The sequence below is a fragment of the Pogoniulus pusillus genome, chromosome 1 (assembly GCF_015220805.1).
Source record: "Pogoniulus pusillus isolate bPogPus1 chromosome 1, bPogPus1.pri, whole genome shotgun sequence".
NCBI lineage: Eukaryota > Metazoa > Chordata > Aves > Piciformes > Lybiidae > Pogoniulus > Pogoniulus pusillus.
Genome location: NC_087264.1, coordinates 20,479,550 through 20,501,403, shown reverse-complemented (window position 1 = coordinate 20,501,403; position 21,854 = coordinate 20,479,550). Strand labels below are relative to the sequence as shown.

The 21,854-nt window shown below is 52.2% G+C and overlaps 1 protein-coding gene across 5 annotated transcripts in view; it reads left to right on the top strand.

Moving 5' to 3' along the window:
• The window catches only part of TRIM9 (tripartite motif containing 9), a 90,154-nt gene that overhangs the window by 46,248 nt on the left and 22,052 nt on the right, over positions 1 to 21,854 (top strand). For all 5 annotated transcript variants that reach the window (XM_064143258.1, XM_064143230.1, XM_064143247.1 and 2 more), the window contains exons 2-5: positions 3,825 to 3,920; positions 5,073 to 5,195; positions 20,008 to 20,118; positions 21,199 to 21,352. In XM_064143258.1, coding sequence (XP_063999328.1) covers positions 3,825 to 3,920; positions 5,073 to 5,195; positions 20,008 to 20,118; positions 21,199 to 21,352 — 484 coding nt within the window. The remainder of the gene's footprint in view (positions 1 to 3,824; positions 3,921 to 5,072; positions 5,196 to 20,007; positions 20,119 to 21,198; positions 21,353 to 21,854) is intronic.

Sequence of the window (21,854 nt, the reverse complement as noted above, 5' to 3'; positions counted from 1 at the left end):
CTAATGACTCCAGCACGACAAATTACAAAGGAAATGCAGAGCTCACTGGGGTGATGTTAACATCTCCCGGGGAAGCCACAGTGAGGTCATTTTCTGGGCCATTAAATGGTGGCCATTCGTTTGCTGCCTCCTCGGTTCTTTTTCTACCATCTCAGTAGGTGCTGTGCTCTGGTGACCTTGCATCCTTTCTGCACCATCACTCCCCCTGTTCCCCTCTGCTTTCTCACCTCCTGCTCTAGAGATTTAGAGCACAGGTCTTATGAGGAGCAGCTGAGGGAACTGAAGTTGTTTAGCTTGGAGAAAAGGAGGCTGAGGGGAGACCTACTTGCCCTCTACAACTCCTTGAATGGAGGTCAGAGCCAGGTGGGGGTTGGTCTGTTTGCCCCAGCAACAAGTGATCCTGATCTAGGGTAGGGTGTCCCTGCCCATGGCAGGGGAGTTGAACTAGATGATCCTTTTGGTCCCTTCCAACCCTGACTGATTCTGTGATTCTAAGTGACAAGACAAGAGGAAGTGGCCTCCAGTTGCACCAAGAAAGGTTTAGGCTGGACAACAGAGCAGGCTGCCCAGGGCAGTGGTGGAGTCCCCATCCCTGGAAGAGTTTAAAGCTAGGTAGATATGGTGCCGAGGGACATGGTTTAGTGGGGACTTAGTAGTGCTGGGCTGAAGCACCTTTGCTATGAAGAGAGACTGAGGGAGTTGGGGCTAATCAGTCTGGAGAAGAGAAGGCTCTGAGATGACCTTATTGTAGCCTTTCAGTATCTTAAGGGGGTCTACAAGAAAGCTGGGGAGGGACTTTTTGGGATGTCAGGTAGTGATAGGACTGGGGGTGTAAAGGGTTAATCCTCCTGGGGGGGTAGTCCTGACCCCAAGTCCTCCTGACTCATCCCCAGGGGTGGGTCTGAACCTTACTCCAGGTGTAGTGTTTAGCCCACTCCCCCTTCCTTTCTAGACCCTTATAAAAACAGAGGACTTTCCTGTTTCATTCTCTCTTGCCCTGTCTCCCTGCCTGACAGCAGCACCCTCCTGTTCCTGCTGCTCTTTGTTTTACCACCTGGCCCTCAGTCCATGAGGCAGACAAAAACCCCACTGCCATCCATCTGGTTGTGTGCATACATTTTGTATCTTGTTTTCCCTCCCCTATACCTCTTTGTAACTCCCCTACCTCAAATACCTTTTATTTATGGTTAAAGCTTTCTCTTTTCACTTCCAAATTGAAGTGGGACTATTTATTTGGGTGTGTTTTGCCTTTTCCTCTCTACATCTAATTCATAGAATCAACCAGGTTGGAAGAGACCTCCAAGATCACCCAGGCCAACCTAACACCCAGCCCTAGCCAATCACCTAGACCATGGCACTAAGTGCCCCAGCCAGGCTTTGCTTCAACACCTTCAGGGGAAGAGGGAAAGGCATCCTATAAATTGTTATTGGTTCTATTAACTATATTTGAGTCTCCCTGAGACAGGGAGGAATGGAACCAAGCTAGAGATGGGTAGATTCAGACTGGATGTTAGGAAGAAGTTCTTCAGCATGAGAGTGGTGAGAGCCTGGAATGGGTTGCCCAGGAAGGTGATTGAGGCCCCACCCCTGGAGGTGTTTAAGGCCAGGCTGGATGAGGCTTTGAACAGCCTGATGTAGTGTGAGGTGTCCCTGCCCATGGCAGGGAGGGTGGAACTAGATAATCTTGGTGGTCCCTTCCAACCCTGATTGATTCTATAATTCTAAGATTTGGACTCAATGATTTTAAAGTCTTTTTCCAACCACTTCTATGGTTCTTTCTGCACTGGCATCTGGGGAAGCACAGCATAACAGGGCAGGTGCCAACCTGGCACAAGGAGGGATGGTCACCTTAGGGTTTTTGAAATTTGGAGACATCAGAGCCAGGTTGGAAAAGACTTCTAAGATCATTGAGTCCAACCCATCACATAACCCTTCTAATTAACTGAACCATGTCACTGAGTGCCTCATCCAGCCTCCTCTTAAACACCTCTAGGGATCGTGACTCCACCACCTCTCTGGGCAGCCCATTCCAATGCCAATCACTCTGGGAAGAACTTCCTCCTAACATCCAGCCTAGACCTCTCCCGGCACAACTTGAGACTGTGTCCCCTTGTTCTGTTACAGCCTCCCTTCTGTGTCTGCAACAAAGAAAGGTCACACCTTAAATTCTGTATGGTGTTTGCATGCATTATGCAGCCCATCAGAAAGGCAAAATCTCACAGAGGTAAAGTAGGGTTAGACTAAATGAGTTTTAAAGGTTCTTTCCAGCCCGATCCATTCTGTGCTCAGCACAGATGATTTTCCCAGCTCTTGAGAGAACTTTACTGAAATCCCAGCAAAAGGGGAAGATTCTCCAGTTAATGTTTGGAAGGTACCATTAAAATGAGCATGCACAAGATACCACCATGAGTAGTCCTGTGTTATGCCCCTGAGCTTGAGCTGGAGCTGGCTGTGGCATACGCACTGAAGAATTATTTTCCTTGTAAGGCCCTGCTTCATCTAAGCTTTCAAGAGGGATTGGGAGCTGGTGCTGATCATCCTCAGCAGAGGTGGGTCAGATCCAAAGGATTTTTGGTGTCTGGCTCTCTGGAGAGCACAGATCTAGGAGAGGTGGAGACTGGCTCACTTTGAGACCTAGCTAGGATGTGGTTTGTTCCTGATTCCCCAGGGAAGCCTGTGGAGGAAGTGGACACTGAGTGTCTGCTTCCCTGTGGGAATGCAGAAGAGTTGTGGGGTGCAGATGCAGGAGAGCCATGGGAAAGGATGTGAAGTGACAACAGGCAGATGCTTGTGATAACAAACCTTGGTGCTCACATGCAGCTGGCCACCTTATCTCAGAAGGGGTAGATAACGGACCTCACTAACGAGAATAACAAGGCATGGACTTGTGCAGATGTGGTGGCTCGTCCCTGACTGATTATGCTGATGTGTAGGGGTGTGCTCTACTGGCTGAGTGTATGAATTCAGGCTGCTATGATCAATAAACTGGCTTCAGCATCATTCACAGTGAATCGCTTCTGAAGACCCTCGCGGCGAGTCGCAACCGTACTGGTCTATAGACTTGTTTACTGTGGCCCACCAGCAAGCAGTGATAGCAGGCAGTGCAGCCTGCCACACTTCCCAAACTCAGGGCTTCCATGGTGGTAGCTAACCCTCCTTTTCCTCTTCTTACACTCAGGGCAGCAGGGGCAGAAGGATGCCTTGGTGGGTTGCTGGAAGTTGCAGCCAGGCTCACAGGATCTTAGAGGTTGGAAGGGATCCAAAGAGATCATCAAGTCCAATTCTCCTGTCAGAGCAGCACCAAACAATCTAGCTCAGGTCACACAGGAACACATCCAGACAGGCCTTGAAAGGCTACAGAGAAGGAGACTCCACAACCTCTCTGGGGAGCCTGTTCCAGTGCTCTGGGACACTTACAGTAACCTGTACTGACCTTACAGTAACAGTGCTCTGTGACCCTTACACCTCAGGAAGACAGTGCTGGACAACATTCCCCAGCCCAAATTACACACAAATCAGCTTCTCCAGCACAAGAATCATAGAATCGTAGAATGTCAGGGGCTGGAAGGGACCTGGAAAGCTCATCTGGTTTAGCCCCACTGCCAGAGCAGGATCACCTACAGCAGATCACACTGGAACACATCCAGACAGTTCTGGAACATCTCCAGAGAGGGAGACTCCACAACCCCCCCTAGGCAGGCGGTTCCAGTGCTCTGTCACCCTCACAGGGATAAAATTCTTCCTCAGGTTCACATGGAACCTCCTATGTCTCAAAGGATGAGTCCAGGACATGGAAATGACCTCACTCTTTCTTCCTTCTCCAGAGCCAGCTTTCCCAGGCCCTGAACGGGTTGTCAGACAGAGCCAAGGAAGCAAAAGAGTTCCTGGTCCAACTCCGCAACATGGTGCAGCAAATCCAGGTACTGTGTCTCCTAACCCAGGAGCAGCTCCTTCCCACCAGGATGAGCTGCTCTCTTCCATCCTCTGTCCTATCTCTCCAGCTTGGTGTGGTGAGTGCTCTCCCAAAAGGGATCCCCACACTTGACTTTTTCTATTACCTCCCTCCCAAAACCTGCGCCTCCCAAAGCTACTTCTGTCATAGAGGACCTTCAGCCCTTCACATAGGTCTAAGGATGTGGCAGGATGAATCAAAGATGTTCACCTGCCACCATCACATTTGTCCTGAACCAAGGGTGTAAAGCATGCCACATGTTCGTGGAAATGTTTGGCTTTCCCAACTAAAATGAAGTCATGCCCTTCAAGATCATAGATCATAGTTTCTTCAAGATCATAGAATCAGCCAGGTTGGAAGAGACCTCCAAGCTCATCCAGTCCAACCTAGCACCCAGCCCTATCCAGTCAACCAGACCATGGCACTAAGTGCCCCAGCCAGGCTTTTCTTCACCTCCAGGGATGGTGACACCACCACCTCCCTGGGCAGCCCATTCCAATGCCAATCACTCTCTCTGCCAACAACTTCCTCCTAACATCCAGCCTAGACCTCCCCTGGCACAACTTGAGACTGTGTCCCCTTGTTCTGTTGCTGGTTGTCTGGCAGAAGAGCCCAACCCAACCTGGCTACAACCTCCCTTCAGGTAGCTGTAGACAGCAATGAGCTCTGCCCTGAGCCTCCTCTTCTCCAGGCTGCACACCCCCAGCTCCCTCAGCCTCTCCTCACAGGGCTGTGTTCCAGGCCCCTCACCAGCTTTGTTGCCCTTCTCTGGACACATTCCAGCACCTCAACATCTCTCTTGAATTGAGGAGCCCAGAACTGGACACAGCACTCAAGGTGTGGCCTGAGCAGTGCTGAGCACAGGGGCAGAATAACCTCCCTTGTCCTGCTGGCCACACTGCTCCTGATGCAGGCCAGGATGCCATTGCCTCTCCTGGCCACCTGGACACACTGCTGCCTCATCTTCAGCTACTCTCTACCAGTACTCTCACATCCCTGTCTCCCTGGCTGCTCTCCAGCCACTCTGTCCCCAGGCTGTAGTGCTGCTTGGAGTTGTTGTGGCCAAAGTGTAGAACCCTGCACTTGGCCTTAGACTGTGATGCTTTGCTCTGCCCTGCAGGAGAACAGTGTGGAGTTCGAGGCCTGCCTTGTAGCCCAGTGTGATGCCCTCATTGATGCCCTCAACAGAAGGAAAGCCCAGCTGCTGTCTCGGGTCAACAAGGAGCACGAGCACAAGCTGAAGGTGAGTCCCTGCTGTTGATGATGCTGTTTGGTGGGGTTGAAAGGATTGGGGAAGTCTCTGGAAAGTTTCTCTTCTCACTTCTCATGTTAGCTGAATTCCAGTGTGACAGGCCCTGAGCAAAGTCCTGCTTCCCCCAGGCTGGTTCCCACTGAAGTCTTCCCACCAATGGGCCAGTTCCTAGATATTAGGACAGCAGAACCATGCCTAGAGCATGCTCACATTCCATATCTCTTCTGAGCTACTGGCATGATCCTGCAGGGTGCTGAATGCTTTTGCTGGCTTCAGCTGAAGTTTTGGAGCACTTGGTGTTGTGTGACACCACTTCAGTCATCAGGCAGAAGCAGGAATTGTTGTCTTCTGTGTGGTGAAGAACCTCGTGGCCTCAGGGTGGTGGTTGCACTGAGAGGGGAGTTGTTGACATTGAAGGGGCTGAGGTGTTGAGGTTAGATGTTCCTGCAGTTACTACACTGTGTCTTTTCAGCTGTTTTGGGGGTGAGAAAGGAAGCAAAGGGCCACACCTCACCTGAGAGTGGTGGAGCAGCTGCCCAGTATCTGCTGGACAAGGTAGTGGCATCCTGGCCATCACTGATAAGAGCCAGCTGAGGCATTTCACTCTGTGCTTCCAGAGTTCCTCTTCCAAGAGCACTTCAGCCTTCTGGCTAGAAACATCCTCGTCTCTTCTCTGACACCACTTGCATCCCCCCTTAACTCTTTTTTAGGGGGGGGGCTACCCAGGAGGCTCCCAGAGAGGTTTCTAAACCTGTCTAAATGTGAGGGAGGAGGCCACCAGTCTTCTGCAGATGATGGGCACCACAGCACGAGGGCTTATGAGTGTTTCCACCAAGAGATGGACAATAGCAGCTTTGTGGGACCAAGCCCAGCATCAGTGCTTGGTGTCCAACAATACAGCTCAGCCCCAAAGAGCCACGCCGTGTTGCCAGCCTTTCTCCTAGGACCAGAGAGGGCCCCAGTGCCTGGTGGGCTCTCTTTCCCTCTTCCCCTTCATGGTTAATTAAACCCTCACAGAGCTGGAGCAGCACAAAGCAATTTCCCTGCTCAGCACAACTTGAGGAGGCCTTTCACTTCTGGGCTGGAGGAAGAGATCTGCATCCCACTGCTTGCTCCTGACGTAGCTCCTGTCCTCTCAACTTGTCTGTCTCACCCCCATCCACTCTTGGGCTTTGCCATTAGCCAGGCCTGGCCCTTAAAAGGAGAAGCACCAACTGGGTCTCCGATTGGACCCTTAATATCAGTCCTCAAGCCTCCCTCTCTGAAGAACCAAGCTCTTGCAGCTGCCCACATGCTATGGGAAGGGAGCAGCACAGTCAGGAAGGGCTCTGGGACGTTGTGTGCTCCCACAGCTGTGTCACAGGAGCCTCCATCCAGTTCTCAGCAGCAGCACAGCAGCTGGTGTTGAAGATCCAGAAGCTGCTGTCTGCTGCTCTGCAGGTTGTGCAGATTTTTAGCCTGGATTTGCTTGATTTTCCCTTTACATTCTTGCAGGGGTGGAGGTGGTAGGAAATAAATCCAGCAGTGCTGCCTTGGTCTCGGACTTCTGTGGGGAGAGTAGTGCAGCCTCGACTCATCTAAGTGCCAGTGGAGTCTTGCACGTTAGGTTTTGGGGATCTTCTCAATGCATATCAAGAGCTAAAGGGCAGGGCAAAAAAGGATGTCTCCTGCACCTCTCATCCCCTCTGCAGCTTGTGAAAGCAGGGAAGAGCCTCTCCTTGAAAGGTCATCTAGTCCAACCCCCACCTTGCAGCCAGCAGGGACATGTGCCAAGTAGAGCAGGTAGCTCAGAGCCACAGATGATGGCACCAGACTCTTTTCAGTGGTGCCCAGTGACAGAACAAGGGGAACCCAGGAGCTTGTATCTAACAGGAGGAAGAATTTTTTTTGCCGTAAGAGTGCCAGAGACTTGGAGCAGGTTGCCCAGGGAGGTTTTGGAGTCTCCTCTGAAGAGATTCCAAAGCCAGTCACTAGTGGTGTCTCCCAGGGATCAGTGCTGGGCCCAGTCCCGTTCAATATCTTTATTGATGATCTGGAGCTGGGGATTGAGTCCAGCATCAGTAAGTTTGCAGATGACACCAAGCTAGGAGCAAGTGTGGAGCTGTTGGAGGGTAGGAGAGCCCCGCAGAGGGACCTTGCCAGGCTGGATGGGTGGGCAGAGGCCAATGGGATGAGAATGAACAAGGCCAAGTGCAGGGTTCTACACTTTGGCCGCAACAACCCCAAGCAGCACTACAGGCTGGGGCCAGAGTGGCTGAGAGCAGCCAGGCAGAGAGGGATGTGAGAGTACTGGTAGATAGCAGCTGAACATGAGACAATTGTCTGAAGGGAGGCTGTAACCAGGTGGGGTTGGGCTCTGCTGCCAGGCAAGCAGCAACAGAAGAAGGGGACACAGTCTCAAGTTGTGGCAGGGCAGGTCTAGGCTGGATGTTAGGAGGAAGTTGTTGTCAGAGAGAGTGATTGGCATTGGAATGGGCTGCCCAGGGAGGTGGTGGAGTTGCCATCCCTGGAGGTGTTCAAGCAAAGCCTGGCAGAGGCACTTAGTGCCATGGTCTGGTTGACTGGACAGGGCTGGGTGCTAGGTTGGGCTGGATGAGCTTGGAGGTCTCTTCCAACCTGGTTGATTCTATGACTGTATGATTCTATGTTCCACTCCCTTCAGCATCCTCGCAGCCTCTGTTGGACATTCTCTTCTATATCCCTGTCCCACTTGAAGTGGGGAGCCCAGAACTGGACACAGTTCTCCAGATATGGCCTCACCAGGACAGAGTAGAGGGGGAAGAGAGTCTCAGAACACCTGCAACTGCAACAGGTGATAGCTTCACCCGTTCCCATAGGAAACCAGTGCAGAGCATCCTAGCCTGGCCTGTGTGTCCACTTGCCACTACCACATCCCCAGAGCATCTGAGCTGAGGAAATGAGCAGATGGATTGTCCACTGAGCTGTGCCACCTAGGAGCCCTTTCAGATCCCAGCTAGCTGCTCCAGCAGACAGCGTGGAGCCACAGCACCCTGGCTGCCCTCGATCTCTCCCCCTCCTGCCTACTGGGACGCCGGCCATCATGGCATGGTGTGACACGGCGTGAGCGAGGAGGAGACGCGGCACAGAGGCACGGAGCCCTTGGCTGGCACCCTGCCACAGGCGCCTTTGGCTGCAGAGCCTAAGTCCCCGCTGCTGTGTGGCACCCGGAGCTGGGCTTTACGAGTGACCTGGGCTGACTTGACACACATCTCATGGAGACAGGCACAAATCCAGGTCTGCCTGGGGCCAGCGCTAATTACTGCAGAGCGTGCAGTGGCTGGGAGGGAAAGGACATTTCCCTCTCCTTCTGCACCCTCCCCCTGTGCTTGGCTATGGATTAACAGTGGGATTTAAGCAGGACATAGAAGCACAGAATGGTTTGGGGTGGAAGGGACCTTTAAAGGTCATCTAGGCCAACCTCCTGCAGGCAGCAGGGACATCTGCAACTAGATCAGGTTGCTCATAGACCCAGACAACCTGACCTGGAATGGTTCCAGGGATGGGGCATCTACCACCTCTCTGGGCAGGCTGAGCCAGGGCTTCACTGAGCCAAATACTTCTTCCTTCTCTTCAGTTTGAGTCTTCTTCTTTAAGTCATTAGCCCTTGTCCTGTCAGAACATACCCTGCTCAAAAGTCTGTCCCCTGCTTTCTGATGTGGCACCTTGCCACACTTCCTGGTGCCTTAAATCAGAACAGGCAGGACAAGCCTCTAGGATCAGACTTTGTGTGGTCCTGGGCAGCCTGATCTGGTTGAAGGTATCCCTGTTCGTCTGAGGGACAAGATGACCTTTGAGGGTCTCTTCCAACCTGATGCAGTCTGTGCCATGCCACAGGATTGTTAGCCCAGCAGCATTGCTTTCCTAGCTTCAGCCTAATCCTTCTCTCCCAACAAGAGGCAAATCACCATGGAAACATCCACCTGGAACTGCTCTGAGGATGCCTGATTGTGCGATACAGCACAATCAAACCCTTAGGATCTGTCCCAGGGATTTTTCCATCTGGGTTTGGGAAAAAAAAACCCATCACAGGACCCTCCACCCCCATGGCTGTGCAGGTCACCATACCCCAGCCAAGGTGTACCCAGGATGAGCTGGCTCCATGTCTTCCTCATGACATCCAGGAAATATAGTCTGAAATTGTGCCAGGGCAGCTTTAGGTTGGATGTTAGGAAAAGTTTCTTTTCTGAAAGAATCATAGAACTACAGAATGGTTTAGGTTGGAAGGGACCTCAAAGCTCAGCCAGTTCCAACCACCTGCCATAGGCAGGGATACCTCCCACTAGAACAGGTTGCTCAAGGCCTCATCCAACCTGGCCTTGAACACCTCCAGGGTGTTCTATGATCACATTCTGTGCTTCTGTGCTCCACAAACTCCCTGGGCATCCTGTGCCAGTGTCTCACCACCCTCACTGCAAACAACTTCTTCCTAATATCTACTTTAAATCTCCCCTCTTCAAGTTTAAACCCATTGCACCTTGTCCTGTCAGTAGTCCCTCCCCAGCCCTCCTGTAGCCCCCTTCAGATCCTGGAAGGCCACTCTAAGGTCTCCTGGAAGCCTTCTCTTCTCCAGGCTGCAGAGCCCCAACTCTCTCAGCCTGTCCTCAAAGCAGAGCTGCTGCAGCCCTCTCAGCATCTTGGTGGCCTCCTCTGGACTGGCTCCAACAGTTCCATGTCCTTGTGCTGGGGGCTCCAGAACTGCACCCAGGACTGCAGGTGGGGTGTGAGGAGAGCAGAGCCAAGGGGCAGAATCCCCTCCCTTGCCCTGCTGCCCACACTGCTCTTGCTGCAGCCCAGCACAGGGCTGCTGTCTGGGCTGCACTCCCACTGCAGGCTCATGTTGAGCTTTGCACCACCCCAAACCCCCAGGTCCTTTTCCTCAGGGCTGCTCTCAGCCATTCCACACCCAGCCTGGAGTTGTGCTTGAGATTGCACCCAGTGCAGGACCTTACACATGGCCTTGTTGAATGTCATGAGGTTGGCCTGGGCCCACTTCTCCAGCCTGTCCAGGTCCCTCTGAATGGCATCCTTGCCCTCTAGCAAGTCGACTGTGCCACACAGCTTCATCTAGAGTGGTTAAGCATTGGAACAGGCTGCCCAGGGAAGTGGTGAATGTAACATCCCTGGAGGTGTTCAAGAAACCTGTGGATATGGCACTTGGGGATATGGTTTAATGACCACAGTGGTCTTAGACTGATGGTTGGTCTTAAAGATTGATGGTCTTAAAGGTCTTTTTCAACCAAACAATTCTATCCCTGGCAAGACTTGGGTACTGAGGAGACAAGGTTCAAGTGAAGTTGAGTGCCTTAGAAACCTGTTATCTAAGCAAGCATGGACAAAAAAAGAGGAGGTAGGTGAAGAAGACCTAAAGTAGAGATGATAGCAGATGTTCTTGCCTGCTAGGAGCTGCATTAAAATGTAAATTGCAGCCAAAGTCATCTCACAGGGAAGGAAAGCTCTTGAAAGACATTTTTGAGGTAGCAGCTGAGCTGTGAGGGCACAGCAAAAGACTTTTTAATAGGTGGCATAGAATCGTAGAATCAGTCAGGGTTGGAAGGGACCACAAGGATCAGCCAGTTCCAACCCCCCTGCCATGGGCAGGGACACCCTACCCTAGAGCAGGCTGCACACAGCCTCAGACAGCCTGGCCTTAAACACTTCCAAAGATGGGGCCTCAACCACCTCCCTGGGCAACCCATTCCAGGCTCTCACCACTCTCATTATGAATAATTTCCTCCTCATGTCCAGTCTGATAATTAGCAGCCAGGTTCTGGCTCTTGCCTCCTTTGATACCTACCTGGGAAAAAAATAAAAGGAAACAAAAACAAAACAAAACCCCAACCAAACCCAAACCCAATTTTTTTTAAATCCACAAATAAAATGCATGGAACTGCCCAAATCTCACCTGCCAAGCCACAAGCCCCTTCCTAGATGCTCCAGGCTTCTCAGTATCTTTGGAACCTCCTCTCAACTCTCTTCAGCAGTCTTCAGTCTTGAACTGGGGTCTGAAAACTGGACCTTAGGGCAGAGGAGGAAGAGAACCTCCTTCAGCCTGACAGCCACACTCTCCTCACTGCACCCCAGGAGACTGTTGGTCTTCCTGGCCATGAGGACATATTGCTGGCTCATGGTGAACTTGTCCATCAGCACTCTCAGGTCTTTCTCTGCAGAGCTGCTTTCCAGCAGGTCACCCCCTCATAGAATCATAGAACCAACCAAGTTGGAAGAGACCTCCAAGCTCATCCACCCCAACCTAGCACCCAGCTCTATCCAGTCAACCAGACCATGGCACTAAGTGCCTCATCCAGGCTTTTCTTAAACACCTCCAGGGATGGTGACTCCACCACCTCACCTACACTGGTGCAGGGGTTACTCCTCCCCAGATGCAGGACCCTGCATTTGTCCCTGTAGAGCTTCAGGAGGTTCATCTTGCCTTGAAAACAGTTCTCTGGTGATGAAGCGACCATGGATCTCCAGTGTCAGCTTTCCTGCCGGGGGGGAGGCTGCAATTAAGCTGCTGCTTCATGCTCCAGTTCTCCAGATGAACATGTGCTGGAGCCCCAGCGGGGAGCACAGAAGGTCAGGATCGCTGGAGCTAAAGGTGTGGGCTGGGACAGAGCTGCTGCAGCTGCTGCTGCTTTGGCTGCAGTTTCTGAGCACCTAGAGCAGGCTACCTGCAGTCAGGGTGTGAATGTCTCCAGGGTTGGAAATTCCATAGCCTGTCTGGTTTGGTCTTTGATCACCTCGATGTGTGTGTATGTGTGTGGTGAGGTGAAAAAGCTTTTACTTCTGTTTAACTGGAATTTCTTGAGCCTTAGCTTGCACCCACATATGTAAAGATTGCAGGCAGCTGACAGCAAGCACTTCCATTCCCAAACAGACCTTGATTAGCACGGATAATCTGCCAGGAAGCTCTGTAATTAATCGGCCTGGAGCTGCCTGATACTGGCCTCACCTCACCCTGCTGCTGGAAGAGGGGAAGCTCCTGAGAGAACTGGGATTGTTCAGTGTGGAGAACAGGAGGCTGAGGGCCCTTTGCAACTCACTGAAAGGAGGTTGGAGATAGGTGGGGGTTGGTCTCTTCTCCCACATAGCAAATGGTGAGAGGACAAGAGGAGATGGCCTCAGGTTGCACCAGAGGAGCTTTAGGTTTGACCCGAGGAACAATTTCTTCCCCAGAAGGGTTGTCAAGCCCTGGAACAGGCTGCCCAGGGCAGTGATGGAGTCTCCATGCCTGGAAGGATTTAGAAGCTGGGTAGATGTGTTGCTGAGGACATGTCATTGGAATGGGCTGCCCAGGGAGGTGGTGGAGTAGCAGTCCCTGGAGGTGTTCAAGCAAAGCCTGGATGGGGCACTTAGTGCCATGGTCTACTTGATTGGCTGGGGCTGGGTGCTAGGTTGGACTGGATGAGCTTGGAGGTCTCTTCCAACCTGGTTGATTCACCTGGTTTTAGTGGTGCACTCAGGAGTGCTGGGTGAATGGTTGGACTTGAGGCTCTAAAAGGTCTTTCCCAACCTTTATGACTCTTTGATCTCCAGGCTCATCTCTCTCCTTTCAGACAGTACCAGGAAGCCCATATGACACCAAAGCAGTGGTGACAGGTCCCCTTCCCTCACCCCTAACACCTGGCCAAGTGGGTGTCCAGGGAGCCAGCCACGTGTCCAGGGCTGTCCTGGAACACTGTGCCTCACTAAGCAAGTGCTATTTCTTGGAGGCTCAAGTCTGGCTGGTGGCAGATGGCAGTTCCAATGGTAATGCTTCAAAAGCATCTACTCAGGCAGAGAGAGGCTCACAAATTCATTATCCCAGGCAAACCAGACAGAGATTTAAGCTGCAAAGAAGATAAGATGGTTTCACCAATCCCATTTTTCCTGGGGGCATGTGCATTGCCCTGGAGAGGGGCCTCATGTGAATGAAGGAGACTGCTTTTCTGGGCATTTGGGGTGGGTTTCCTCACTTGCCCATTTGCATCCCAGAGGAAAAAAAAAGGCAAAGAAACCCAAACTTGGTCTGGCTTAGTCAGTCCAATCTGGATAACTAACAGCAAGGTTAGAACCCACAGCTGGGCTCATCTCACACTGAGTGAGATGATCTGCTCAGTTACACCATGATCCAGGAGACCCAACATGTGGAGAAAGACCCTTTATCAGGGAATGTAGTGCCAGGATGAAGACGGGTGGATTTAGATTAGACGTAAGGAAGAAATTCTTCATGGGGAGGGTGGTGAAAACCCTGGTCCAGGTTGTCCAGAGAGGTGTCAGATGCTCCATTCCTGGAACCATTCTTGGTCAGGTTGTTTGGGGCTGTGAGCAACCTGTTGTAGTTGCAGATGTCCCTGCTGACTGCAGGGGAGTTGCAATAGATGACATTTAAAAAGCCCTTCCAACCCAAAGCCTCCTGTGAGTCTTTGATCCACATGACCAGTGGTCTCTGCAGCCTGGGCAGAAGGGATCAAACCAATGCACAGGCCACGAAGATGCTGAGAGGGCTGCAGCAGCTGTGCTGTGAGGACAGGCTACGAGAGTTGGGGCTCTGCAGCCTGGAGAATGGAAGGCATTGAGCAGACCTTGAAGTGGCCTTCCAGTATCTGAAGGGGGCCTACAGGAGGGCTAGGGAGGGACTATTGACAAGGTCTGGTAATGACAGGATGAGAAGGAATGGGTATAAAGTGGCAGAGGGGGGATTGAAGCTGGATGTTAGGAAAGGGTTCTTTCCAGTGAGGGTGGTGAGACACTGGCACAGGTTGCCCAGGGAGGTTGTGGAGCACAGAAGCTTTGATCACATTCTGTGCTTCTGTGCTCCACAACCTCCCTGAAGCTGTTCAAGGGCAGATTGGATGAGGCCTTGAGTGACCTGTTCTAGTGGGAGGTGTCCCTGCTATGGCAGGGGAAGTGGAACTGGCTGAGCTTTGAGGTCTCTTCCAACCTAAACCATTCTGTGATTCTGTGAATGCAAGGGACTGCCTTGTGTTGCATGGCAGAGCCTGCAGGCTGCTGCAGGGCTTTTCACCCCCACCCGATCCCCCCATCTGGATCCCACCCTGGAGGACTGTGACCTGAGAATGGAAGTCCAGGGGCTTGCCCACACTTTTGGAATAGGTCAGTGCAGGAGTCAGATCTCCAGGACCAGCTGCTGCTTCTGCCCCATCCTAGCAGAGCCATTCCAGTGCACTCAAGTGTTAGAAATGGGCACTGAATGAACTCTTCCTTGTAAGGACAGGGATCAAAGCCAAAACTGGTATGTGCTGAGGGCACCCTGTACTGAGCACTGCTCAGGCCACACCTTGAGTGCTGTGTCCAGTTCTGTGCCACTCAGTCCAAGAGAGATGTTGAGGTACTGGAAGGTGTCCAGAGAAGGGCACCAAGGCTGGGGAGGGGCCTGGAGCAGTGCCCTGTGAGGAGAGGCTGAGGGAGCTGGGGGTGTGCAGCCTGCAGAAGAGGAGGCTCAGGGCAGACCTCATTGCTGTCTACAGCTACCTGAAGGGAGGCTGTAGCCAGGTGGGGTTGGTCTCTTCTGCCAGGCAACCAGCAACAGAACAAGGGGACACAGTCTCAAGCTGTGCCAGGGCAGGTCTAGGCTGGATGTTAGGAGGAAGTTGTTGGCAGAGAGAGTGATTGGCATTGGAATGGGCTGCCCAGGGAGGTGGTGGAGTTGCTGTCCCTGGAGATAGAATCATAGAATGGTTTAGGTTGGAGGGGACCTCAAAGCTCATCCAGTTCCACTTCCCCTGCCATAGCAGGGACACCTCCCACTAGAACAGGTCATTCAAGGCCTCATCCAGCCTGGCCTTGAACACTTCCAGGGAGGGAGCATCTACAACCTTCCTTCAAGCAAAGACTGGTTGAGGCACTTGTGCCATGGTCTAGTTGATTAGATAGGGCTGGGTGCTAGGTTGGTGCTAGGTCTCTTCCAACCTGGTTGATGCTATGAGTGTATGATTCTGTGACCCTGCTGGCTAGCCTGCTCTCACCAGCATCTCTGCACGCCTCTGTGCATGCCTTGGTCCAGAGGAGCAATATGGGAGCTCCCCCTGCTGTCTTGCCCACCCGACAGACAAGCTGAGAACATAGCCTGGCGTTGATAAAAGCAGCAAGGAGTGTCTGCTCCCCGAAACTCGGGAGCTGGCTAGAAGGCCTCCTGGCGTTTCACAGTAGCAGCTGATATGTTGTCCCAGGTTGCAAGAGCATCAATTCTTTTCTTCCTGCGAGGTGATGAAGTAGCGGTGATTAAACTGTAATTAACCAGCACTCAGTGTGATTGATTGCCCTGCAGGAGGCACCACCTCTGCTGAAGCCCAGCTTCCTTCACCACAGGAGGCTTCATTTCATTTCCCCCACCCTCCAACCACAGGGATCATAGAATCTGATCTAGGGTAGGGTGTCCCTGCCCATGGCAGGGAGGTTGGAACTAGATGATCCTTGTGGTCCCTTCCAACCCTGACTGATTCTATGATTCTGTTCTTTGATTCTATGATTCTGTTCTTTGATTCTATAATGGTTCTACTAGGAAAAGACCTTTAAGATCATGGAGTCATAGAATCAACCAGGTTGGAAGAGGCCTCCAAGATCATCCAGTCCAACCTAGCACCCAGCCCAACCCAGTCAATTAGACCATGGCACTAAGTGCCCCATCCAGGCTTTGCTTGAACACCTCCAGGGATGGCAACTCCACCACCTCCCTGGGCAGCCCATTCCAATGCCAATCACTCTCTTTGGCCAACCATTCTTTTTATCTGCCAAGGCTCCTGCTAAACCATGTCCCTCAGCACCACACCTCTGCATCTCTGAAACACCTCCAGGGATGGGAACTCGACCACCTCCCTGGGCAGTTTGTTTCAGAGCCTGATGCAACCCTTTCAGTGAAGAAGTTTCTCTTATTGTCTGACCTAAACCTCTCCTGTTGCAACTTGAGGCCATTTCCTCTCATCCTGTCACTTGCTACTAGGGTAAAGAGGCCAGCTCCCACCTCACTCCACAGAATCACAGAATTAACCAGGTTGGAAAAGACTTCTAAGATCATTGAGTCCAACTCATCACATAACCCTTCTAATTAACTGAACCATGGCACTAAGTGCCTCATCGAGCCTCCTCTTAAACACCTCTAGGGATCGTGACTCCACCACCTCCCTGGCCAGCCCATTCCAATGCCAATCACTCTTGCTGTGAAGAACTTCTTCCTAACATCCAGCCTAGACCTCTCCCAGCACAATTTGAGCCTGTGTCCCCTTGTTCTGTTGCTGGTTGCCTGGCAGAAGAGACCAAGCCCACCTGGCTACAACCTCCCTTCAGGTAGCTGTAGACAGCAATGAGCTCTGCCCTGAGCCTCCTCTTCTGCAGGCTGCACACCCCCAGCTCCCTCAGCCTCTCCTTACAGGGCTGTGCTCCAGGCCCCTCCCCAGCCTTGCTGCCCTTCTCTGGACACCTTCCAGCACCTTTCAGGAGGCAGCAGTGTTCACAGGGGAAGGTGCTCCTCAGCCTAGGGTGGCCATTCTAGCACTGACATGGAACTGGGATTCACCAGCTCTGGTGCAGAGGATACAGCTGTCCCTTCAGAAATGAGTTTCCCAGGGAGGTGGTGGAGTCACCCACCCTGGATGTGTTTAAGGGTCATTTGGATGGAGTGCTGAGGGAGATGGTTTAAGGGGAATCTTGTAGAGTGGGGTCGTAGGTTGGGCTTTGTGATCCTGAGGGGCTTTGCTAACCTGCATGTTTCTGTGATTCTGTGACTGTTACTGACTGCTTATTGCAGCTTTTTCCATCAGGCTGCAGCTGCAGAGGAGAAACTCATCTTTATTATCTGTGGATTCTAGAGCTGCATGGCTTTGTTCAGCCCTAGGGGAGAACTTCACACAGCTTTAGAGCTCTTCCAGACCAAAAACAAAAAAAAAAACAAATTAGCTGCCATGGGCATGTTCCTTTAAAGCATAAAATCATTCTTCTGGAGCAGTTCTGCCAATGTCCTGTTGCAGAAATCCTGTAGATGCAGACCTGCAGTGTCTTCTTCTGCAGGGATACAGCCTGAGGCCCCAGGCCCCAAACTCACTCACACACTACCCAAACCTGAACCCTCTCACAGAATCCCAGACTGCTGGGGGTTAAAAGAGACCTCTGAAGATACTCCAGTCCAACTACCCTGCTAAAGCAGGGTCAGCCACAGCAGATTGCCCAGGAGCACAATTTCTGTGTGGGTTTGGAATCTCCAGAGAAGGAGACTCCACAACCTCTCTGGGCAACCTGCTCCAGGGTTCCAGCATCCTCATGGAAAATTTCTTCCTCCTTTTCAGGCTGTAAGTTGCAGCAAAAGAGGTTCCACCTCAATGCAAGGAGGAACTTCTTTCCTGTAAGGATCCCAGAGCACTGGAACAGGCTCTCCAGGGAGGTTTTGGGGTCTCCTCTGGAGCCTTTCAGGCCTGTCTGGATGTGTTCCTGTGTGACCTGTGTTAGATAGGATTGTCCTGCTCTGGCAGGGGAGTTGGACTGGATGATCTCCTTGAGTCCCTTCCAGCCCCTAACATCCTGTGAGCCTGTGAACCTCCTGGGTTCCAGTTGGTGCCTGTTGCCCCTTGTCCTCCTTGCTGGCTTTCAGAGAAGGCCAGCAGAGCACACAGGTGTTGACCAAACCTAGTTCCTTGTATTCCATGCTTGCTCTGCATGACCTTGCTGTGGCAGAGGGTTTTAAACTCAATAATCTCCAGAGGTCCCTTCTAACCCTAACATTCAGTGATTCTCTGATAGCCAGTGCTGAAGCACATTCCCCTGGGGGAGCCATCCGTGAGTGCAAGAAGATGTGCTTTGGCACGCAGCCTGCACAGCCCCAGGCAGGGCTTGGTGTGCCCTAGGGATCCCTGCCACAAGGCAAGCAGGCTTTGTCTTTCCTTGGCACACCTCCCTCTGACCTTATCCCCGGGCTCCCACTGCTGCCAGTGGTGAAAATGAGGCAATTCTTCATCGTGGTCCAGCTCAGCTGATGGGCCAATGAGCATCTCAAACATCTGACTGGAGAGCTGAAACTCTGTGTGTGTGTGTTCATTCCTCTTGGAAATAACCAAAATGTGAAGCTTGCAGCTCGCCCCAGGGTGGTTGAGTGCAGCTGCTCTGCAGCCAGCCCCACAGCCCTGGGGATGGATGGGGCAGCCCCACAGAGGGTGCAGCAGCAGCTGTGTTTCCATGAAGGTAGACTTTGCTTTCACAGCAGTTCACAAGCTGTCATTTGGAAGCTGTCTTTAATTAAAGACAGAGCGTGGAGCTGCCCTCCTGCTTTGAATAATTACATGGGTTAATGATTTTGAGCCAAACAAGACTTGTTGTTGTTCACCAGGTTTTTGAGGAGCTGCAGTTCGGTGTTTGAGGCTTAGCCAGTTCTGCTTTTTTCTCCTCCCTTGGGTCTTTATCTCACTGGACGTTGCTGTGACCCCATCCCTGTGCCCATACAGCACCACAGCCCATTTGCTCCTCACCTCCCAGAGCTCTCCGAGCCATGCTGCTCTCCTTAGAATCATAGAATCAGTCAGGGTTGGAAGGGACCACAAGGATCATCCAGTTCCAAGCCCCCTGCCATGGGCAGGGACACCTCACACTAGATCAGGCTGCCTACAGCCTCATCCAATCCGGCTTTAAACACCTCCAGGGATGAAGCTTCCACCACCTCCCTGGGCAACCCCTTCCAGGCTCTGACCACCCTCATGCTGAACAACTTCTTCCTAACATCCAGTCTGAATCTACTCATTTCTAGCTTGTTTCCATTCCCCCCAGCCCTACCACTACCTGACTGTCGTTGGAGCACCTGGGTAAAGTGACTCTGTGTTCACCAGTATGGTTAGATGGTCACAGTCCCACTTCATTTCCACGTACAGTGAGTTATATGCTTTCTTGCAAGAGGTGTGCTCCACCAGGATTGGTTACATATAGAGGGTACAGGGTTACATGTGGGGCATGGACAGGGTAATATACCATACCAATCTGAGGGCCAGCCTCTGGGGCTGGCTAACTCTGCCCACATGCAGCTGGCACTCCACCCCCTGCAGCTGCATGTGGGGGGTGCTACCCAGCGCCTGGTATCTTAACTCCCAAGATGGACTCAAGGACACTTCCCAGCATGGGTTGCTCATGTTTATCATTTCGTGTCCTGTTAGCAAGAAATTCTCCAACACCAGACATCCTAAAAAGTCGCTTCCCAGATTTCTTGTAGCCCTCTTAAGATACTGAAAGGGCACAATAAGGTCACCTCAGAGCCTGCTCCTCTCCAGACTGCACAGCCCCAACTCTTTCAGTCTCTCCTCATAGCAGAGCTGCTGCAGCCCTCTGAGGATCCTCGTGGCCCTTCTCTGGACATGCTCCAGCATCTCCATAGCCCTCTTGTAATAGGGGCTCCAGAACGGAATGTAGTACTCCAGGTGGGGTCTCAGCAGTCTGGAGTAGAGGGAGAGGATCACTTCCCTCACCCTGCTGGCCATACTTCTCCTGTTGCAGCCCAGCCTCTGCTTGCTCTCTGAGCTGCAAGAGCACACATGTTGAGCTTCTCGTCCACCAGCCCCCCAAGTCCCTCTCCTCAGGGCTGCTTTCAAGCCAGTCCCTGCCCAGCCTATGTTGGTGCTTGGCATTGCCTTGACCCAGATACAGGACCTTAACCTTGGTCTTGTTGAACCTCATGACTTTGGCTTGTGCCCACCTCTCCAGCCTGCCCAGGTCCTTCTGGATGGATCCCTCCCTCCAGCCTGTCTGCCACACCACACAGCTTGGTGTCCCCGGCACATTTGCTGAGGGGGCTCTCCTTGTCCCACGGCAGGTGGTGCGGGACCAGATCTCCCACTGCACGGTCAAGCTGCGCCAGACCACAGGCCTGATGGAGTATTGCCTGGAAGTCATCAAGGAGAACGACCCCAGCGGCTTCCTGCAGGTTGGTGGCTCACATCTGGGCTGCAAAGGGGAGAGGGAAGAGCATTGCACAGCTGAGAGCCCGTGGTTAAGCAGTGGAGTTACACCAAGGATCATATCCCCAGATTTCCCAGCCATAAAATCCAGAGTCAGCTTCACATCACTTCCAGGCTCACGGCAGGACAGAAGCAGAAGCAGGCCAGGGTGTACAGGTTTGGGAGTTTCCCTGCCCTCCCCCCATCACACTGCTAGGAATCCGTCAGACTAACTCAGGCAGCTGGAAGGGAAGGAATGAAGCTGTGTTTGTAGCTTGGCACAATGTACACAATGTATGCAGAGATACTTACAACTATATACACTAGTACACAAGTTAAAGGTAGTACAGAAATACAGAACCCCCTCCCAGCAGCCAGACTGCCCAAGAGGGGGTTCCCAACCAACCTCCCACCTTCTTTTCACCTCCTCCCTTATTTCAGGATCCCTCTTACGTGCAGGGAAGAGCTGGAAAGGGTCACCAAGGGGTGTTAGAAGAAGAATGATTAGTTGAGTTATGCAGATCCAGGCAGAGGAGTTACTACAGCAGGGAGGCAGCCACAGGCTGACCTTGCCTTTGTTCGTGTCCTTGTTTTCATCTGTCTCAGCAGAACAAATGGGCAATATAGACAGCACTCTTATTTTCTTCTCACAGCCAATGATCTCATTTCTCTCATTAAAATAGTCCAGTTAGCCTCAAACCAGCACACAGAGCCATTTCTTACTCCACTAACAGTGTGCAGCAGGCAGTGGTGTATCTCTGGAGCAGTTATCATAACATGCTGTCTTGTGGCTCTCCAGTGAGAGACAGACATGCAGCACTTGAGAGCTGCATCCCACCATTCCTTCCTGGGCTGGTCCTTTTGGTACTAGACCCTGCCTTTAAAATAGTCTCCAGAGCTCCTGGTGCCTCTCTGCCAAGCTGAGCTTCCAGCCAAAGGCAGTGCTGGAAAGCATGCGTGATGTCCGGGCGGCAGCATGGGAGGCACAGGGAGGGAGGAGAGCAGAGTAGGGACAGGGCATGCAGCCTCCATGGCCTTCAGAAGCTGAGTCTGTTCCTTGCCACCAGATCTCAGATGCTCTCATCAGAAGAGTTCACCTAACTGAGGACCAGTGGGGAAAGGGGACACTCACACCCCGGATGACCACGGACTTCGACCTGAACCTTGACAATGCCCCTCTGCTGCAGTCCATCCATCAGCTCGACTTCGTGCAGATGAAAGGTAAGGATATCTCCAGTGCCCTTCAGAGGCTCTCTCTGCTCAGGCTCAGAGCTTCCATGCAACCCATTGCAGGGAAAGGGCAGAAGGGGAGAGTTTCTCATCCTCTCCCAGCAACACTGAGCTCCTCAGAGCCAGAGGTACAGAATCTTGGACTCAGGATGGTTTGGATTGGAAGGGACCTTAAATATCATCTAGTCCAAGCTACAGTCAGTAGGGACATTTGCAACTAAAACAGGTTGCTCAGAGCCCCAGACAACCTCACCTGGAATGGTTCCAGGAATTGGGCAACTATCACCTCTCTGGGTAAACTGGGCCTGGGTCTCACCATAACTGGACCAGGTCTCAGCCATAAACCATAAATAGTTTTGTCCTGATATCTAATCTAAATCTCCCCTCTTTCATCCTTTGTCCTGTCACTACACTCCCTGATAAAGAGTCCCTCTTCAGCTTTCTGATCAGGCCCTTAAAGCACTGAAGGGTCACTAGAAGGTCTTCCTGGAGC